Source organism: Nannospalax galili, unplaced genomic scaffold (assembly GCF_000622305.1).
Source record: "Nannospalax galili isolate Female #2095 unplaced genomic scaffold, S.galili_v1.0 scaffold18, whole genome shotgun sequence".
In the NCBI taxonomy this organism is placed as follows: domain Eukaryota; kingdom Metazoa; phylum Chordata; class Mammalia; order Rodentia; family Spalacidae; genus Nannospalax; species Nannospalax galili.
In genome coordinates, this window is record NW_008346548.1 from 10,688,933 (window position 1) to 10,709,470 (window position 20,538).

The 20,538-nt window shown below is 39.9% G+C and overlaps 1 protein-coding gene and 1 pseudogene across 1 annotated transcript in view; both read right to left on the reverse strand.

The window, feature by feature from the left end:
- Hacd2 (3-hydroxyacyl-CoA dehydratase 2) overlaps positions 1-20,538 on the reverse strand; it is a 125,615-nt gene that overhangs the window by 10,409 nt on the left and 94,668 nt on the right. The window contains exon 5 of the mRNA XM_008842957.3: positions 238-359. Coding sequence (XP_008841179.1) covers positions 238-359 — 122 coding nt within the window. The remainder of the gene's footprint in view (positions 1-237; positions 360-20,538) is intronic.
- LOC115072013 lies at positions 10,175-10,289 on the reverse strand (annotated as a pseudogene).

Consider the following 20,538-nt stretch of genomic DNA (forward strand, 5'->3'; position numbering starts at 1 on the left):
AAAAAAGATAACATTAAATCTCAACTGAATAATTTAAAAGAACTGATTGCAAAAGAAATAATATCAGGAAAATACAAAGAGTTTAGAACAGTGTTCCTATAGATCAAAGTCAAGACCCTTATGCTGGTGAAATACAATATTACTTTTGGAAACTTGCAGGCAATGTTTAGGCAATAAAGGGTAAATGTGGTGAAGGATAACTTCAAAAGTTAGTTTTCATTGCATGTACTTCTTTACCTGGCCCATTTGATGATGTAAGGCAAATGGTTTAATAGACTGAATGTGTAAAAGGAATAACGGATAATTTCTGTGATTGTCCAGGCAATAACAAACAGGAGGACACTGTCTTCACTCTGCACCTGGAGGAAAAAAAAAAGATGTGAAAACAAAGCAATGGCATGAGAGAGGCATCATATAAAGCACAGTGTCCACAGGGTTGTCTGGCTGGGCTCAGACACATGGCTCCTGGCATCTGTCCTCAGTGGCTGTGGCACAGCATAGAAAGGATCTGCTGAGTAGAGGTGCAGTTACCTACAACAGTTGTATAGAGCCAGGTGACAGGGGACTCAGCTTACTGACTAGTGCAGGCTGCTAGGAAGGGAACTGGATGAGCTACAGCCCCCAGGAAGAAATGAATACAGTGAGTTTCCTTGCTACCCTGATGAAGGGAAAGTAAACTGATGCTGGTAGAAGTCAAAAGTAGATAGGCAGGAGGAAGAGGCAAGGAGGGCACACTGGTGGGAAGCCTGGGATCAATCCACGACCAAGAATTTAAATGCAATTTGTGTGATAACTGGGATCTGAGGACATTTCAAGAAAGAGAATATGAGGATTAAAGCACAGGTGGGTAGGATGAACTCAAGGAAGGGAAGAGCTGGAGACCATCCAGCTGGCAGGCTCACTTCTACTGGTGCACTGATGAGCTCTTCCTTGACCTCAAGCCTGGCTTAAGTACTCTGCAATGACAGAAGCTGCCCTATTTGGTCACGTAAGGCAGCTAGAGCCAGAGCTTTGACTGCTAGATGCCTCTGAAACTGTTGATTTGCATGAAAAAAAATAACCCTTTAAAGTGTCCTCAGGATTTATGGCTCTGGCATTAACTCCAGCATCTCCCCCATCCCACTCCAGCTGGGTTTATGATGATCTTTTGTGAGCAAAAACCAGTGACAAAAGATAACCTTGCATTGTGATTCACTTTGGTTTCTACACATACTAAGCGAGCTGAATGTGCATAAGAAACCCTACTTGGTAAACTGAACAGATTGCTACTCTGAGCAAGGTTTTCTCTGCCTCAGCCCAGCACCCAGTAACAAAGGTACTGCATTCCTACCTTCACTTGTGCTTCCTTCCATCTGCACTGCTAACAGTTTTTAGCACTTCCATTCTTTCTCAGAAAGTGTACATGGAGCGATCCACCCACACGATGAAATAAGTAGTCATTTACATAGCTATTAACTAAATTGCCCTGACAAAGAACTTCATAAATGCATGGTTACTATTCTCAAAAAATAATAAGAATTTTCATACTGTCAAGAGCAAGAGTACTTTTTGTTTTCCTGGTGCTTTTCTGTTAGCCAAAGTAAAGGAAAAGCTAAGCATCTTTAAAGCTTATGTCTTGAGAGTTCTCAGTCTGTCCACAAATCTTTGCTTAAAACCTGTCTATACTAAAATCTAAACATGTTGCTTTTTCATGGATTTTGTAATCCTCTTTATCTGAAGGGCACGTATATTATAGCTCTGGCTAAAACCTTGCTTAAGACCTCTGAGCTGCAACAGGAAGTTCCTCCAGTATTTTGTACTTAAATCATCCTGAAAGCAGAGTGTGTGATTGAATTAATCTCGCTTCTCAAAAGCACTTGGCGTTTTTTACAAGCTCAATAAATATCTGTGGAGCAAAGGCACCCTATCCTACTAAAGTCATTCCAAGACCTAGCTCCTATCTTTTGATACCTACTACTGGTTTCTGTGTAGTTTTAGTGGCCTGCACAAACAGGTAATAAATAAACATAACTCCCCCCACCCCCAAACTTCTCACTTCAACCAAACAGTTGGTCAAAGACTTCTGACATGGTCTTCACAGCTTTTACACAGTCCAAGTTTGCTTAAGTCTTTTTAAAAGGCCAGGGCTGGAAGAATGACTATTTTATACAATGATAACTATAAATCAGTAAGAAATCCATCATTGTTATCAAGAAAGGATTTGGATAGGGTCACAGGTCAGTCTTACCTGGTTTGCAGATAATTATCCAAGCAAAACACAGAACAAAAGCAAAATGCAATGAATGAGTTAAAATCAGCAAGATGTCCTAGGAGACTTGAACTGGTATCTGTACACTCATGTCACAGTAGTCAAAAGATAGATGAGAGCTGGAGAGACAGCTCAGCACTTAAGAGCACTGGCTGCTCTTACAGAGGACCTGGGTTCAGTTCCCAGGACTCACATGGCAATCAACAACCATCTGTAACTCCAGTTCTGAGAGATCCGGAGCACTTTTCTGACCTCCGTGGGCACTGCACAACACAAGTACACTTACATACATGAAGGCAATATATTCACACACAGAAATGAAAATAAAAAGAATTAAATATTTAAATAGATAGATGAAATTCAAGTACATCGCTGAACAGACAAAGTATAGCTTATGCGCATGCTACATATAATATGGAATAGTATTCATCCCTAAAAAGAAAACTCTTACTACAACATGGATTAACCTTGAAGCTACTCACAAAAGGACAAATACTATGTGATTCTACCCAATTGTAGCACTCCAGTAGTCAAATTCAGAGATAGAAAGTAGAAACAGAAGGTTGCTAGGAACTGGGCAAGGAAAAATGGGAAGTTATCATTTAAGAAAATTCTGCAGATGAAAGGTAATCATGGGAATGCACTTAAAGTAACTGAATTGTACACTCAAAAATGATCAAAATGGCAAATGTCTATGTACTTTACCACAGCTGAAATAAGTTTAAAAATATTTTATTATTATTTTATGTGTATGAGTATATTGCCTGCATGTATGTAAGTGCATCCATGTTGTGCAATGCCCTTGGCGATCAGAAGTGGGTGTTGGAGCCCCTGGAACTGGAGTTACAGATGGCTGTTAGGCACCATGTGGGGGCTGGGATTTGAACCTGGGTCCCCTGCAAGAGCCGCCAGTGCTCTTAACAGCTGAGTCATCTCTCCTGCCCCAGAAGTAAGTTTTGAAAAATCCAATAAGGTTAAAATTAACAGTTAGAAATGTAAAGTTCTACATGATTCAACAACAAAATGTCTTCAGTATAGAATGAAGAACATCTTGGCTTATGAACTCCACAGATGGGAGCCAACAGGGTATGAGGGGTTATGAAACACACACGCAGCATTCAGCAACTTAATACTGCAGTCTCCTCCCTATTACTAGTTCTAAATAGATCAGACCCCAGCTAGGGAGCACAGTCTGTTCTAAGAATGCTTGAACTAGCTAGTAGAACTTCCTCTGGAAAAGGAAACAAGGGTATGTACTTTAAAATACATAAAAGGATACCATTAATAGGAAACCAACAGAAAAACCAAAAGGGATAAGATACCTGGTACAAAATAAGAAAGCCTCTATGACAAACCACTTGACTAAAAAATCCGCTACCTCATGCAATTGTAGGGTTCTAGGCCCTGGATCTAAATCCCCTCTGAAGCCACCCATTCAAAGTCTTATAGAGAATGGCCAGTGAGCTGAATGGGAGCTGATAAGGGCATCTAGTTGCAGTGTCTTGGAAAGGTGTGGCATATAACCTTTGCCTGCAAAGTCACTAGGCTGCTAATACTAACTTCCCTGGGTGCATTAGGACAGTGAAATCCAGTCAGGGGCAGAGGAGGAGTAGGTAAGAGAGGAAAGAATAAAAGAATAAAAGATCTCCTGGTTGTTGAGCAGCAGGATGGGAATATTTCTCTTGGTATTTATTTCTCCTTGATGGCAGGATCTTCAACACACTGTCCTATTGTTCAGTTTCCTCAGCTCTAACACAAGTCTGGACCCAGGGCACTGTGGAATCAATGCCCCTTAAACTGGATGAAGACTTACCTTTTCTTCTTTTGGAAAGCAATAGTTGAAAATATTATCCTAACAAGTAGGGAGCCTCTATCTATTAAAGGTCAGTGACGCAGAGAAAATTGATTAATAGCTTTACAAAAAAAAAAAAAAAAAAAAATCCAGTATAGCTTAGGAGGGCATTTTCCAGATGGCAAAGGACTAGGATTACAAAAAGTTCAGCTCAGCTTTTTTTTCTTTTTGGAGAAAGGGTCTCCCTGTGTAGCCCCTGGGTGTCCTAGATTTCACTATGTACCAGGTTGCATCAAATTTGCCATTGCCTCCTGGCTCTGTTTCCCAAGTGCTGGGATTTACAGACATGAGCCACAACAGGCAACTCAGCTATTTTGAATTAAGAACTAGAAACATACTTTTACTAGTTATCACACTTATAAGCACAGCACTGGGGAGGCTGAGGCTCATGAGTTAGAGGCAAGCTTGCACTACAAAGCAAGATCCTATCTTGAAAAAAAGTTTACATGCAAATATTCATATAAGTTTTATAATTCATAATTGTCAAAAAGCTAACTGTCCTTAATTCCAGTTCCAGGGGACCTGACGTTCTTTTCTGGCCTCTGTAGGCATTGCACAACATGGGTATACTCACATATCTGCAGGCAAAACACTCATACATATAAAATAAAAATAAAAAAGTTGAAACAACTGAAATAGCCATTAACTGGCGAGCAGACATACACTCACTCATACAACAGAATATGATTCAATGACATAAAGGAAGAAATAACAATTCAACACAGATGAACCTCAAAAAACATGCTGCTGTGCTGTGTAAAAGAAGCCAAATGTAAATGGCCACACATTATACAATTTCAGTTACAGGAACTATCCAGAGTCTAGAAAAGATAAACCTGGAGACAGGGAGTAGATTAGTGGTTGCTAGGGGCTGGGAGTAGCAATTAACTAGAAAAGGGCACAAGGCATCGTATAAGTGATAAAGATGTTCTAAAGCTAGGTAAGACATGCTGACTGCGCAACTTGCTAAGTTTACCAAAAAGTCATCAATTGTACACTTAAACTGATGAATTAAAAAAAGTATAAAGTTAAAAAATTCATAAAGCTGTTTTTAAAAAGAACAAGAGATTTTCTATAGAAACATAATATTGACTTTTAAGGGGGAAAGGGTCATATAAGGCAAAAGTGGAACATGGGAGTTTTCCAAGGCTTACAAAAGACAAGAGGGTAGGTTTAGAAGAGGCTTATCTAAGCTACTCCCCATGGAGCTCAGGATGACCTTAAACTTCTGATCCTCCTGCCTCTACCTCCTGAGTGATGGGATTATAGGTATACACCACCCTATCTGGCTTATTCAGTACTGGGGTGGATAAATCCAAGCCTTTGTACATGCTATGTAAACACTCTACTGATTGAGCTACATCCCTGGTCTCCAAATATCTTAAAAGCTGTGTTTCAGAAATGTACATTTACAATACAGGCACATACACAGAGGGATGACAGAAGAAGTCCTGGCCTGGCGAAGGGTCCCCTTACTGGAGCTGGAGCAGGGCAGTATGGGCTGCATGCTACTGACACCACATGTACAGGTTCCTACCCCTGTCAGAAGAAGTCAGGGAGGAGATAGCATGTAGGTGGCTTGTGTGGTTTAGCCAAGAGAGTTTACATAGAAATTCAAGCTGGAGAAACAAATGGGCACAAGAGAAAAACCTTTACACACAAATAACATCATATGTTTGACTTTAAAAGGCACAGGGAATATCAGCACATGCAAAGCTGTCACTTTTGTTAAATTCAAAGAAAAACAGATGGTACACACAAGAAAGCAGCTATTGTAGAAACCCCATTCTTAGCACTGTGAAACCTGTTGCTTACCACTCTGATTATTTCAAAGAACCCCTCTGACCAACCTTTATGCCAAGCACTCTTTCCTCTTCTTAAAACCCTTCACTGGGAAGAGAGGAGACAGAAGGGTGAAGTAGTGAAGTGAGGAGTTATGGTCAAATGTGAAATGGAACTAGAGGTGGTTCTTGGGAATACCATAAAGAGTGTTTGTACCTTAGTCTGCCCAGGTGGATTCTTGCCCTAAACAATGGAAGTCAATTCTCTCACAGCTCTAGAGGCTGAAGTCTAGGTCAGGGTGGCAGCATGGTTGGGCTTTGGTGAGGGCTCTCTTCCTGATGCAGCCTCATATGGGGGTGGGAAAGGGAGCACTCTGATCCTATAAGGATCCCATATGAGTTCAGCTAAACGAAACCATACCCCAAAGGTCCCTGTCCAAATTCCATCACACTGGGAATTTGTGCTTCAACACTGGCATCTGGTTACATGCATTTGGCATTTGTGTATGTGTATATTCAGAGAAATGTTCTAGACCAAGTGTTAGCAAACCTTTACTGTAAAAGGCCCTAGATGGTAAATAATTTGGGTTGTATACTATATGAGAACTTAAACAAAAAAACAAAAACCACTTGTTTTTAAAAACCATTTAAAAATGTAAAAACAATTATAAATACAAATTGCAGGCTCATTTTGACCCATTGGCCATCCCCTATTCTAGGTTCATTTAACCTACCAACTTTGTCCTTTCTATGACCCCTCTTCACACAAATGTCTGTCTTCAGCATTGCTCTGACAGACTGTATGAGGGATAGGAGGGGAGCTGATATATAGTGATTCTCTTAATGATAGAGGTACACTCGAAGAAATGTGTCATTAGGTAATTTCATCGTGCAAACAGCATAGTATATCTAAACAAATCTAAATGATATAACTGACTGTATATCTAGTATACATAACTACATGCTCTATACTTTTGAAAGACTGGCAGTGTGGGGCTGTTTATACCAGAATCACCACAAACATGTGAATCGTGTTGTGCTGCAATGTTACCAAAGTCACTAGGCAACGGAAATCTTCAGCTCCATTACAATCTTATGTGATATTGTTGTCTGGCCCAGTGTTGACTGCAATTTTTTATGGTACATGACTATGTCTATAGCCAATGCACACTTTGGAAAAATGAAGTAAGAATACAAATAGGCAGGCTTTTTATGTTAAACCATTTTTAAAATGTCAGTAATCTCATTGTGTCAAAAGGGACTGCAATTTTTAACCATTTCAACAATTTATAAGTACATTCATTGGTATTAAGTACATTCACCATACTGTGCAACCATTACCTATCCATGACCAGAACTCATTTTTCTTTGGGCAGATGCATTGCTGGGGATCAAATCCAGGACCTGTATACTCTAGGTAAGCACTCTACAACTGAGCTTATCCTCAGCCCCTTCCAGAAGACTTTATCATCTCAAACAGAAACTCTGAACCCATTAAATTATAACTCCCCAATCCTCCTACCCTGTGTCTAGGAATCACTAGTCACTTTATTCAAGGTACCTTATATACGTAGAATCATTCGATATGTGTCAGGTGTATTTTATTTAGCATAATGTTTGCAAGGTTCATTCATGTTATAACAAGCATCAGGATTTTCTTCCTTTTAGGACTGAATTTTTTTTTAAATTTTATGTGTATTTGTGTATTACCTGCATGTAGGTAAGTGCACCCATGTCGTACAATGCCTGTGGAGGTCAGAAGAGGCTGTCAGATCCCCTGAGACTGGAGTTACGGACAGTTGTTAGCTGCCATGTGGGTGTTGGGATTCGAACCCTGGTCTTCTGCAAGAACAACCAGTGTTCTTAACCGCTAAGCCATCTCTTCAGCCGCAGGACTGAATATTTTATTGTGTTTAAATCATATTTTGTTCACTTGTTGATGGACACTGGGCTGTTTCTGCCTTTCTGACTATTATGAACACTGCTGTGGTGAACATACAGTGAGTGTACAAGTATGTCCTGCTTTGTCTTTACATACTTGGTAATATATACTTGGAATTACTAGTCACATGGTAATTCTAGGTTTAGTTTTTTCAGGGGCTGCCAGACTGTTTCCCACAGTGAATACACCATTTTACATCTCTATTGAAATGAGTCAATTACAATTTCTCCTCCAGTTATTTGCCATATTTTCTTCTGTAAGTGGCAGCCATCTTAGTGAGAATAGGATGGACCCTCACTGTGGTTTTGACTTGTTTTTCCTCAGTGGACTGAGCAAAGCCATGTGCTTATTGGCATTTGTTCTTCTTTGGAAAAATAAATGCTGATTCAAGTTCTTTTCATATTCTTAAATGGGGGGGGGTAATTTCTTCTTAGTAATTATACAGGCAATAGCAATAAAAATTATTGCATATAATAAAATTACTGAGTTTTTGTGCATCTATAACCTCATGAATTCCCATCTGAGAAACAAGAGTGAAGCTTAAAAAACTGGAACCTTGGTCTGTACCCTTAACCTTGAACAGTTCCAACTTGTCTTCTTGGTTGTAGGTCATACATACATACCTCATGACACCTATTGTATAGGGACAACTACTATTTTTTAAATTTCCCCTTGTTTGTGAGGCAGGATCTCACATTGTAGCCCAGCAATCCTTCTGCCTCAGCCTCTGGAGTACTAAGATTCTAGGAGTGAGCCATCATGCCACCCCTTCATTTGAGACAGGGCTTGCTACATAGGCCAGGCTGGTCTTGAACTCCTAAGTGGTAAGATTACAGGCATGTGCCACGACTCTCAGCAGAAGTCTCTTTTGAAACTGGGAATATTCTGAAGGAACCTTAAGACCCTGATAGAAGAGGTATGGTAAACCGACAGTCAGAGTTAAGAAAGCCATTCAATAAACATAGCCCACCTCTGACAGGGCAGAATGGGATATGCACAGGAAGGGACAGAATGGAAAAGGCTCACTGAATAGGACCAAGAAAGGTATAGGACATTAACAAGTCCCTGGAACCCAGAAATTACTTCTATTTGTCAATAAAATGACACAAGACAGAATCCAAGATAAGAACTTGAAACAAGCTCTGATAACTTCTCTGAAGTTAATATGAATCTTTTCCCCTGAACCTTGTTTTGCCAATAATCTTCATTTTAAAAAATGTTTAAGAGAAATGTTGATTCAAGAATTTCATAAAATGAATTTGTATTATATTCAGAACTCTTCCCCTATCTCTACCCTCACCCTATCAGTTCCCAACCCCCAACTTCAGGTCTTCTATTAGCAAATGAAAAACCCCATTCATCTTACATAATACCTCTGAGCTGGGTCCTGGAGAAATCGTATCTCACTGAAGTGTCAGTGATCTATAATTCTTACACAGAGGTGTGCCAATGTAAGGGTCCACTGCCTTTCCTATGGACGTGATTTTGGGTCAGAATACACCCAGTTTTCTTGGAATGAGATTTTCATTAAATTTCTGTTTCTCTTACACACTGCTTAGGAATGTCAAGTAGGGATTTCTCTTTTTCTCATTGGTCAGAAATGCTTGGTTTTCTTCATCAAAGTCAGTTGTTCGCAGCCCTTGCATGCAGGTTACACTTTGGCTGTTTCCAGTCCTCACCCAGCACAATGATCCCACTGTGGACCAAGGTGGTCTCCAACAGGCTGATTCTCTTCAGGGTTTTACTGTGGGTAAAAGCAGAAGCTAGGTCTGCATAGCAGGCAGCAACTAGCTCACAGGCCTCCAATCCAAGATTCTCTGAGTGGCAGTTGGGAAGTTTCAGCTTCATACAACAGCTTTACACCAGTGTCTTCTAGCTTATTTTCTGAAACTGCAGCCTTCTCAAATTTCTAATGTTGTTGAGGACTGCAGCCAGGTCTTGACAGTCACTGGGTGATGACGAAAGGTGGCCGACCATGGGAGCCACCAGAGTGCACGTGTTGGCAGGTGGGCTTGGCTCCATCCTGCAGTTGCCCTGGGTGGCCATGCTGGTGCAACTCCACCCTGCCAGTACACATGGGCAACCAGGCCAGCACAGCTCTGCCATCTTGGCTTTCCAGCTATTTTCTCTCTTACTTGCCATGTCTTGAGGTCAGAATTTTGAGATCAATATAGAAGCACCTATGACCAGGTAAATATTCATCTTGTGTAAAAAGGTTCCTCACATGGTGCACTGCAGCATTCAGTCTCTTGGGAGCCCAGCATGCCCTGGGCCCCAAGGCCAGCTGTCCAGGGTGCACCTCGTTCCTACCTCATCTTTTCTCTCAACACCGTGACTTTGAGCTGTCTTGTCATACTTCTTGTGTGTGTCAAAACTCATGCCGAACAATGAGTTCTGGGTTGCGGAAGAGGATTTCTGCCCGTTTCATGCCTTTGTTCACCAACTGAACAAACATACACAAGGTGCTTAAAAATGTATTTTAATTATTAGTGTGTGTATGTGTATGATATGTACGTACGAGTGAGAGTGTGTGCATGCTGTGCTATGCACGTGGAGGTCAGAGGACAACTTTTGGGAGTCAGGTTTCCTCCTTCCACGGTGGGTTCTGGGAACAGAACTCAGAACAGGTTTGTGTATCAAGCATTTTTACCCAGTGAGAGATCTTGTTGGCTTAAAAAAATTTTTTTTTAAATATTTTATTTTAATTTTCTTATGTACCTGAATGTATTGCCTGCATGTGTGTAAGTGCATCTGTGTTGTGCATTGCCCTCAGAGGCCAGAAGAGAGCACTGAATCCCCTGGAACTGCAGTTATAGATGGTTGTTAGCCACCGAGTGGGTGGTGGGAACTGAACCCAGGTCCTCTGCAAGAGCAACCAGTGCTCTAACTACTGAGCCATCTCTCCAGTCCCTGGCCCTCTTTTTTTGTGCTAAAAGTTCTACTTCCTAGATTTAACTTGTTGTCAAGACTCCTCAAAAATCTATCTCAAAAGTTTGTTTCTCTTTCTATATGTAGAAGTTAAAATACAAATTATGATTTCAATTCAAAATAAAAACTCATAAACACAAAGATTAAAAAAGAAAAAGAGAAAAAAGAAGGGAATTCTTTACCAGGTATTATGCAAACCCATTTTTTTCTGAGAAGAGATTAACCAAATCATCTCTAACATGGCTGTGGGCAGGTATTAAGATTTACCTGATGTTTCCCCTATTTCCTCTCCAGATCGAGGAGTTACATAGTAGCCAAAAACTCAAGGTGGTGAGGGCCTAGATATCAAGGATATGGACAGGTATAGGAATTCTGGCAGCTATATCCAAGTATGAACGAGAGGCCTGGAAGTGGTTGGGGAGATATACAGAGTACTGGGTGGCGTACATGGCCAGCATGTTGGGAAATTAGGAGAAAAAATTGGAGTAAATAAGTGAACTGAGTAAATAAATCAGTATCAAGAAAAATAGGATTCTTGTACTTGGAAAGATAGCTCAGAGGTTAAAGTGGTTGTTGCTCTTGCAGAGGACCCGAGTTCAGATCCTAGTACCCATATGGTGGTTTACAGCTGTTTGTAACTCCAGCTCCAAGGGATCTAACCACCCTCTTCTAGTCTACTTGGGCATCCTCACACATGTGTATATACACACAGAGACAAGACACATACATATAAATTTAAAAAAGAAAAGAAAAACAGGCTTCTTGATGTTGGTGAAGATATTTGCAAACATGAAAGGAGAATGCCCTAAGAACTTTGGACTGCAACTGGAGGATCCAGTTTGGTCTCATGACATACACATTTATGCTCATGCTTGTAATTTAGCTATGTAAGTGCATTTAGATGTATGTGTGTGGATGTGTGAAGGCATACATATACAGGGAGGAATGCTCTAATTTTCTCTACTACAAGAACCTAGAAGCAACAGCATCTCAGGAGCAAGGAGCACTTCAACTACTCAGATGTGACTCTTAAATAAAATCCTCCACTAGCACATGGCTGATTCCAGGGGCTGGGGCAGGGGACTACAAAGTAAGTCTGGAAACTTTCTCACTGCAGAAGATGAGGAATTACTGAATGATAAGAGTTAATTTGAAAGAACCAGAAAAAGCCCCTGCTAGCCAAATCACAGACAATTTTGGCATCAAAATAAGTAAACGATCACAACTCACTGCATTTTATACAAATTTGTTAGCCTAAATTGATACACATAAATAAATAGGAAAAAGAGAAAGTTATTTCTTATGGTAAAATAATTAAAATGAATGAAATGGCAGACATAGGCACCATTTAGTGGCTGTCACAGAAGTGGTAGATGTAGACAGGAGTCATTTCCACAGATGCTAATCAATAAAAAAGAGAGAGGTGAAGTGAAAGCAGAAAAATCAGCAAAAGGGGGCTGGAAAAATGGCTCAGCGGTTAAGAACACAGGCTGTTCTTAACCCAGCACCCACAGAGTGGCTAACAACTGTCTAAAACTCCAGTTCTAGAGAATGTGCTGTCCTCTTCTGACCTCTGTGGGCATTGCATGACATGGATGCACTGACATACATGCAGGCATACACATAAAATAAAAACAGCAAATAAAATATTAAAAAAGAAAACCCAGCAAACATTCTGAGGAGCTATCTGGTGACAGGGTCAACATTATTGGGGTAAGACAACTAGCCATGGCCTACTTCCCAAACACAAATGTGGTACCTTTTCTGTAGGTTTCCTACCAAGAATGCATGCCTTGAACAGGTTACAAGAAACCCTTGGCTGGATATAGGTTGAAGGCCACCCACAAAATGTACTCTTTAAAACTGTCAAGAACATGAGGTGGGGCAAGACTGAGGAACCATTCCAGATGAGTCAGAAGAGGCTTGACAAGGGAACACAACCTGTATGTGGCAAGAACACCCAGTATCTTGTCTTTCCCACCTCCATGTTCTTACACTTAGCATAGTACCTGAGGTACAGGGCATACCTGTAATGTGTGTGTGCATTCAGATACACACAGATGCATGCACTCATACACATATACATTTAAAAGTACTTATATGGTGTGTCATATATTTATTGTCATTAAAATACTGTTTGGACAGCTAGTGAAATGTGGATGGGCTTTATGAAATGGATAGCAGTGTGGCCACCAGGGTTGACTTCCTTATCTGGAGGGCTACACAAAGGTGGCAGGTACTGAATCCCATACTTAAGTATTGAGGGGTAATAGGATGCCATGCACATCTTGTTCTCAAGGTTCTGAAGAAGATAAACAATGCGCATATAAGCAGAAGCAGCACTGGAATGGATGTAGTAAAATGCCCGTGGATGGAGAATCTGTACGCAATGGGCATACAGGAATCATACTAATCTGATAACTTTTTTCTGTAGGTCTGAAATCATTTCAAAATAAACTTTTTTTTTTAATTAGTGGAAATTTTCACCAGCTACCATGAAACTGTTTTAATAAGCATTAAGGACATACTAATTTCTATGTGAAAAGTCAATTATATCTATGTTATAATTATATTTCAAGATTGAACCCAGGGCCTCCTGCATGCTGGGCAAGTACTGTACCACTGAGCATATCCCAAGCATAAACTATCTTTTAAAAATCATCTAGTCATAGGCTGGGGAGATGGCTCAGTGGTGAAAGTGCTTGCTGCACAAGTAAGAAATTGGGAAGGCAAAACTGGGGTCCCCACAGCAAGCTGGCTAGTGAGACTAGCTGTATCAGAGAGCTCTAGGTTTGACTGAGAGATGCTGCCTCAAAAAGAGTCAGGTAGATAGCAATTGAGGAAGACAGCGGACATAAACTGCAGGCGTCCACATGCACACACGTGCACACACACTTGCATACTCACATGCACTCATATACATGCAAATATACACACATGCATGCACACCATACACATATACACATAAAAAAATAAAAGGGGGGCTAGAGAGATGGCTCAGTGGTTAAGAACACTGAATGTTCTTGCAGAAGACCTGGGTTTGAATTCCAGCACCCACATGGCAGCTAACAACTATCCGTAACTCCAGTTCCAGGGGATCCAACAGCTTCTTCTGTCTTCTGCGGGTATTGCAGGACATGGGTGCACTTACTTACATGCAGGCATAACACTCATACACATAAAATAAAAACAATAAAATATTTTTTAAAAAGGAAAAAAAAATCATGATATGGTGGTATATGTCTGCAATTGTAGCACTTCTGGGGGTCAGAAGCAAGAAGATTACTCCAAGTTTGAGACTAGCCCAGTCTATAGTAAGTTCCAGGCCAGTTAGGGATACGCAGTGAGACTTTGACTCAAAAAAAAAACAAAAGAGGCCAGTGAGCTGTTCAGTGGGTAAAAGTGTTTGTTGTTAAACCTAAAGACTCATTCTGATTCCAAGAACCCCACACAATGGAATGAGAGAACTGACAACTGTCAAGTTGCCTTCCATATATGCAACCTCCACAATAAATGTTTTTTTTAAAAAAAGGGAAAATCACCAAAACATGAAACCACCATAACTTATGAAGCAACCATTCTGGGGATCAAGCAAATGTAACGACTGTGTGGCTTCTACATATACAGTTTGGGTATAAAGCTTGAGAATGTGCCGAAGAAGTAGGCTACACAGAACCCTAAAAAAGACAGTGACAGTTACAAAGAAACTTTCAATAAGGGTTCTTGAAAAGGACTACAAACAGACTGAATGCTCACCCTCAAGCTGGGCCAGCATTATTATTGTCTTAGACCATAAATACACCAAGGGCAGGGCCACAAACTTGCTCTGAAGAAGGGCTAGCCTAGTTAAAAGCCAAAATCAAATTCTTAATGAATGCTTTAGATTAGGATAATAATGATGATTATGATAATGATAGTTCCCATTAGCAGGGATAATTATTCCTTAAGCAGGATAAAAGTAATTATGTGGAAAATTTCACTAGCTACTGTGAAACTATTTTAATACGTATAAAGAACATATTAATTTCTATGTGAAAAGTCAATTATATTTCTGTTATAAACCTCAGGATACAGAAAAGACTTCAAAACAGTTATATAGAAATTTATCATTAAATTCTTTTGAAAAGATTATGCTACATTATAGCTAATATGTAGTGAAATATTCACTGAGCCCAAGTGTTAGGATTATTCTTAGTACTTTGTATACGTTAACTCATAGCATCCTCTAGATCACTCCATGAAGGGCAACAACTGGGCCTGGGAGATAGACCTAGCTCCTTAGGAATTGAACAGGCTGATGCACTCACTGGATTGGAGCAACTGAGGCAGGACAAGTGGTTAGGGCACACTATTCTCCCTCTGCCTTGTCAATTATCCCACTTTGTACTTGTAGTGTTTGACTTGGCCTGACTTGTAGTGGACTGGAAGCCCCTGAAAGCAGAAACTGGTCTCCTTTTCTCCTGTACCCACGTGCTTAGCCCAGAAGATACTTTGTTCCGTGAAGGAGTCATAGGTGACACCCCTTGTGCTGTCTAAGCTGAACATGCTGACTTGGTTGAAACAGCCTTTGGTAGGGAGGGAGGTTTGCTAGTGACAGCTAAGTTGGAGACCTCATGCTGGTGCTTGGCTGGTTATGTGAGCTGATGGACTGTGATGAAAACAGGATAATTCTAATGACAACCTTCAGCCTTTCTTTAACTTAAAAAGGTGAATCAGAATGTATGAATTTCAGAGTGTGTGTGAGTGTGTAGGGGGAGACTATGGGAGAGTACCAGTGAGGAAGAGGGTATAGAGATGTTCTATAGGAAATACACAAAAATTCAACAAATTTTTTTAAAAAGGTGAATCATTTACTCATTCTTTTAAAAGAAATTTCATCCTTGATAAGAAAGATACAGAAATGTAACAAATATTGATATGGTGGTTTAAAGAATTTGTTTGGATTTGTTATTCATCTTTTAACATGACAATTTCATATATGAAGTACCCTTTATGATTTAGCATTTAATAACTCCATGATCGGATACATGACAAACAAATGAGAAAACACTATTCCCTTTTAATGGAAAATATAGATTACATAATAAAAATTAATATTTATCTTCTTTAGAGATGAGAAAAATGTGCTAGTATCCATACACACACACACACAGACAGACACAGGCACACACACACACTTTAACCTACAATGACAAAGGTAGGTTAAAAATTTCTTACCATTATAACACAATAACCAAAGACCATTTTTTTGATGGAAGCTTGAGATAAGATCTCACTATATAGCCCAGGTTAGCCTCAGACTTGGAATCCTCCTGCCTCAACTTCCAAAGTGTTGGTTGGGATTATAACACCACCATACCCAGCCCCAGACTACTTTTTAAAAAACATTTTTTTAGTGCATGTGCGTGTGTGTGTGTTCATGCATGCACAGGCCACGGTGTGCATGTGCAAGTCAGAGGACAACCTGTGGGAGTCAGTTCTCTCCTGATACCATGTGGGTCCTGGGAACTGATCTCAGGTCATCAGGCTTGGTGGCAGGCCCTTACTTGCTGAGCCATACTGCCAGCCCCAGAATATTACTTTTTGATGACTGGTCTTGGTCTACTAAACCACTTTTGGTCACAGAATAACTTTTCTGAACATGCAGTATGAAAAAACATGTAAGCATGCAATCAACAAACAATGCATAACAAATTCTGCATTTCTGACAAAGACATGCAGGACTGAATGTCGAAATATTCCATTTATTTAGATTTAAGCCCATTTTCTAGAATGCATGAAAGAAGAGTCAAGGGTACCTAAGTAGTCTAGGTAGCCACTACATCACTACATCTGGCCCCCTCCCTCAATCAAGTGCAATTCTGGACCTCAGACATTCTAGCTGTGTTTCTTGAGGCAAGTTACTTAACCTCTCTGAACTTTTACTTCCTCATATGTAAACTAGAGATTTTGCCTCTGTATGGCTGTTGTAGGGCTAGAAAACCAGTACTTTGCAAAGTGCTTGGCATTTACTAAAAAGTGGTTACTATTTATTATAACATAAGAGGAAAACTTCAATGCATACTGAATTCCTACTGTATATGCTGGTCACGCTGGAGCTCAATAGAACCTCAGGCTTAAATACACAGGCTTATTTTGTGTTCTGTATTGTTTCTGATAGCGTAAATATTGATAGGTGAGGCCTTCTCTCTCTCTCTCTTTGAAGGCTAACCCACATCTGCCCACTCTGGGGTGTCTGGAGATTTTACCAGTTGCTAGCCTTGTCCAACATTCTTCCTTATTCCTGTTTGAGTCTCTCAGCTCTGAAAAGCATTAATGCAGCTATCCCAAACTATCCTTCAGCACATCCTATGCATGGCATTGCACCAGAATGGGGTTGTATATAATCCCATATATTTAGACCACATATATCTAATCTAGTCTTTAACAAGAGCACAGGCAACAATGTTCCCAGCAACAGATTCCTGTGGCTCTAATGGAAGAGCCATAGTCTGCCCCCAAATCTCTAAGCGTAACATTTTAATGTCCCCCAACACTCCAGAGTGGAAATGGTTTATCACTGGCAGACAAGTAACTAGAATGTCAGAACAACATCAAACTGGGATATGTACTGTGAAACGCCATAGTTCTTTATTTTCTGTGACAGTGAAATAACTGCAACAATTTCAAAAGACAGGAAGTAAAAATAATAGCTATAGACACCATCTCCTGAAACAGAGATGAAAATGGCTCCCAGTGGTCCCTGTCCACAGATGGTCTGTATGAACTTGTACAGTGCTTTAAAAATATTTGAACTTTTTTTTTTAAATTGGGAGATTTCACACTAAAAAAAAAAAATCTGGCTTTTTGTGTTTTTATGAAAAATTCAGACTGGATCTGGCAGGCAATTACTAGTTAAGGCACAAACTGGCTGCTCTGATGAGATGGCCTTCACAGACCTTACATCTTTCATGAACTTTCTTTTAAAATCCCCTTGAGGGACAGACCTATGCTGCCCACTGATAACTTCCACTACAGATGGTAATGTACAGTATAGTATGTAGTAGAACATATCTGAAAAACTCAGTCTCAAAACTATAGTATTACTTAAGAATCTGATCAGTTTTAAACTTGAGGCTCTGAGTATACTTTTCTTTGAAGTAATGAACTAAAGAAAGATCCCACACACCTGACCCCAGGTGTGTAGAAGGCAGAGATACACAATTTTCAAGTTTTAGGTTATTTTGAGCTAGAGCAAAGGAAGTAAAAGGGAGAAGGGGCCAAAATTTGCCCCATTAAAAATAATGGGCAACATTTTTATTAATGGGTAACATTAAAAATTTATGGCAACAATCTGAAGAAAACAAAAGTTAAAATGCTGTCATTTATCAAGCCTAATAATTCTAGTGATTAGTTTTTCTGCCCTCTTTTGGCAAAGCATGCCCTCCACATGCATACACACACATCGACACATGTATCAAGTCCCATCTTACAAATTCCAGAAGTGCAGCGGGTTTTATGCCAGACTTGAAAAGGATCCTCTCTGGAAAATGCAGACAACTTAGTAATATGCTTTATTTCTTTTATGACACATCACAGTGACAGTTTTTGAACAAAGGGGCTTTGATATGGATAAATAAAGTGGTTCCAGAATCTTCTGAAGACCTGGAGCTATACTTTGTATATATTTTCTAGGAGCATGGGATGAGAGTGACTCCTTCAGGTTCCCTTGTGGACATTAAAATTATATGCCTTTATAAAATACCAGCACTCAGGAGGCAGAGGCAGTAAGATCTCTGTGAGATAGAGGCCAGTCTGGTCTGGTTTACAGAGCTAGTTCCTCCCTGTCGCTCCAAATACAGATTCCTAATGAGACCAGTTACCTGCCTGTATTCACTACACAGGGCAGCTATCAGGAGGTGAAAAGTGCCAGTATTATTGCCAGGTTTTCCATACTCAAGCTTCAAAATGAATTTATTTTGTCAAAAGCAACAGTACATAAAGGATTACTCTGGCAAAGAACTAGGTAATAAGAGATAGTTCCTCTTCCCACATATTAAAAAGTTTCCAAATGAATATTAATCAATGTTTAAAAATCCCACTCAATGTACTGTGGAACACTCCTGTTTAAAAGTAGTTTATAGGTGAAACCTTTTAACTTCTCTTGGCTTTGCTGACATATTTTAGCAAGGCTCACGATGCATGTCAATCAACTAACTTTTACAGTGGGAAACAAGAATCTTTAATCTCATCAAGATAATAACACTTCACTGTACTCAGTTGGCATCACTTAACTCAAAATGGAGAGAAAAGGCATGTGACATGGTTATCAACAAGGGTGAACCTAGGACATGCTATCATGGTGAATCCACTTCTGAACGATGAGGCTCATGTGGCCTCCTGACTCTCCATTAGGAGCAACAATTGATATCTCTGCACTAGATGGGGAGAGGACCACAGATGCCACTCTATCAGGATTTATCTACAATTACCGATCCATGGATTTAAAGAATATACTGAGTGCACCTTTTATGTCTTCTGACTGCTTCTTTTGAAAAAAACATCATAGTCATTCACTTGCACATATGAGAAAAAAAATACTAAAAACCCAACTGGGGTGGGACGTGGTGGTGGCACACACCTTTAATCCTAGCACAGGAGGCAGAGGGAGGTGGAGCTCTGTGAGTTCAAGGCCAATCTGGTCTACATAGTGAGTTTCAGGCCATCTAGGACTACATAATGAGAACTTAACACAAAAATAAAACAAATCCTAACAGGATGAAATAAAGGGAATGAATGGTACACAGCACTGTACTCTCCGGTATAGTAATTTCTAGTCACATACGCTTATAAAAAATAAAACTAAGATTCATTTCCTCAACTATACTAACTACATTTCAAGTGTTCACTGTGTTTACATAAGGCTAGCAGCTACTGTACTGAACAACATGGATACATAGAATATAACCATCATCACAGAGTGTCCTATTGGATAGTGTTAGGGCAGAGAAAACACAAGAAAGCCAGAAGAAAAATGTTGGTAGCCAGCAGACATGTTCCTGTCACTATACTACTAAAAACTTGCTTTTTTCTGGCTTGAAATGAACAGCCTAAATAAACATCTTAATCCATGTCACTCACAACCATTCATGAATGCTGGTTTGAATGTTGGAATTCACTTGCTAAAAACTCTCCACAGTTAATACAACTTGTAGGCACAGTGTATGACAGCGTTTTGCTCTGCATATTATTCCTGAGCTCCTGCTGGTAACATGTAATTAAAGCTGAAACCATTTAGCTCTCAGCCTGTAAATTTCATGCTTATTTGAGAAACTATTATTATTTTTTTTTCTCATTTTACTGTTGTTTATTTTATTTTATTTTATTTTCAAGATAAAAGATTTTATCCAAGCTAGCTTGGACTGTAGCCACCGCATCAGATTAGAGTGCTGCAGTGGGGAGGGAGAGGGAAAGGGGACCTTTAGCTAAAAACCGCAAAAAGGAATGTTGACAAGGTGGTCCCTAAATAACAGGGTGGAGGGTAATCTCAGTCTACATGTCCAGGTGCCCTAAAATAGTAAAACAAGCAAGTTACAGAAGCCAGAATCAGCAGTTAGTTATATCATAATACTTTTGTTTTCTGTATGTCTAGAGAGCAAGTGACTGCGGCAGCATTCTCCTGGGAGGAAAAGGGAGAAAGGAGTCAGGGTTTCTGAAAACAATCCTTGAGCTAGAAATATACTATGGCTAAGCTTCTAAGATGGCTACTTTATCCAAAATAGAGTCCGTTTGGTCAGTACAACAAAAA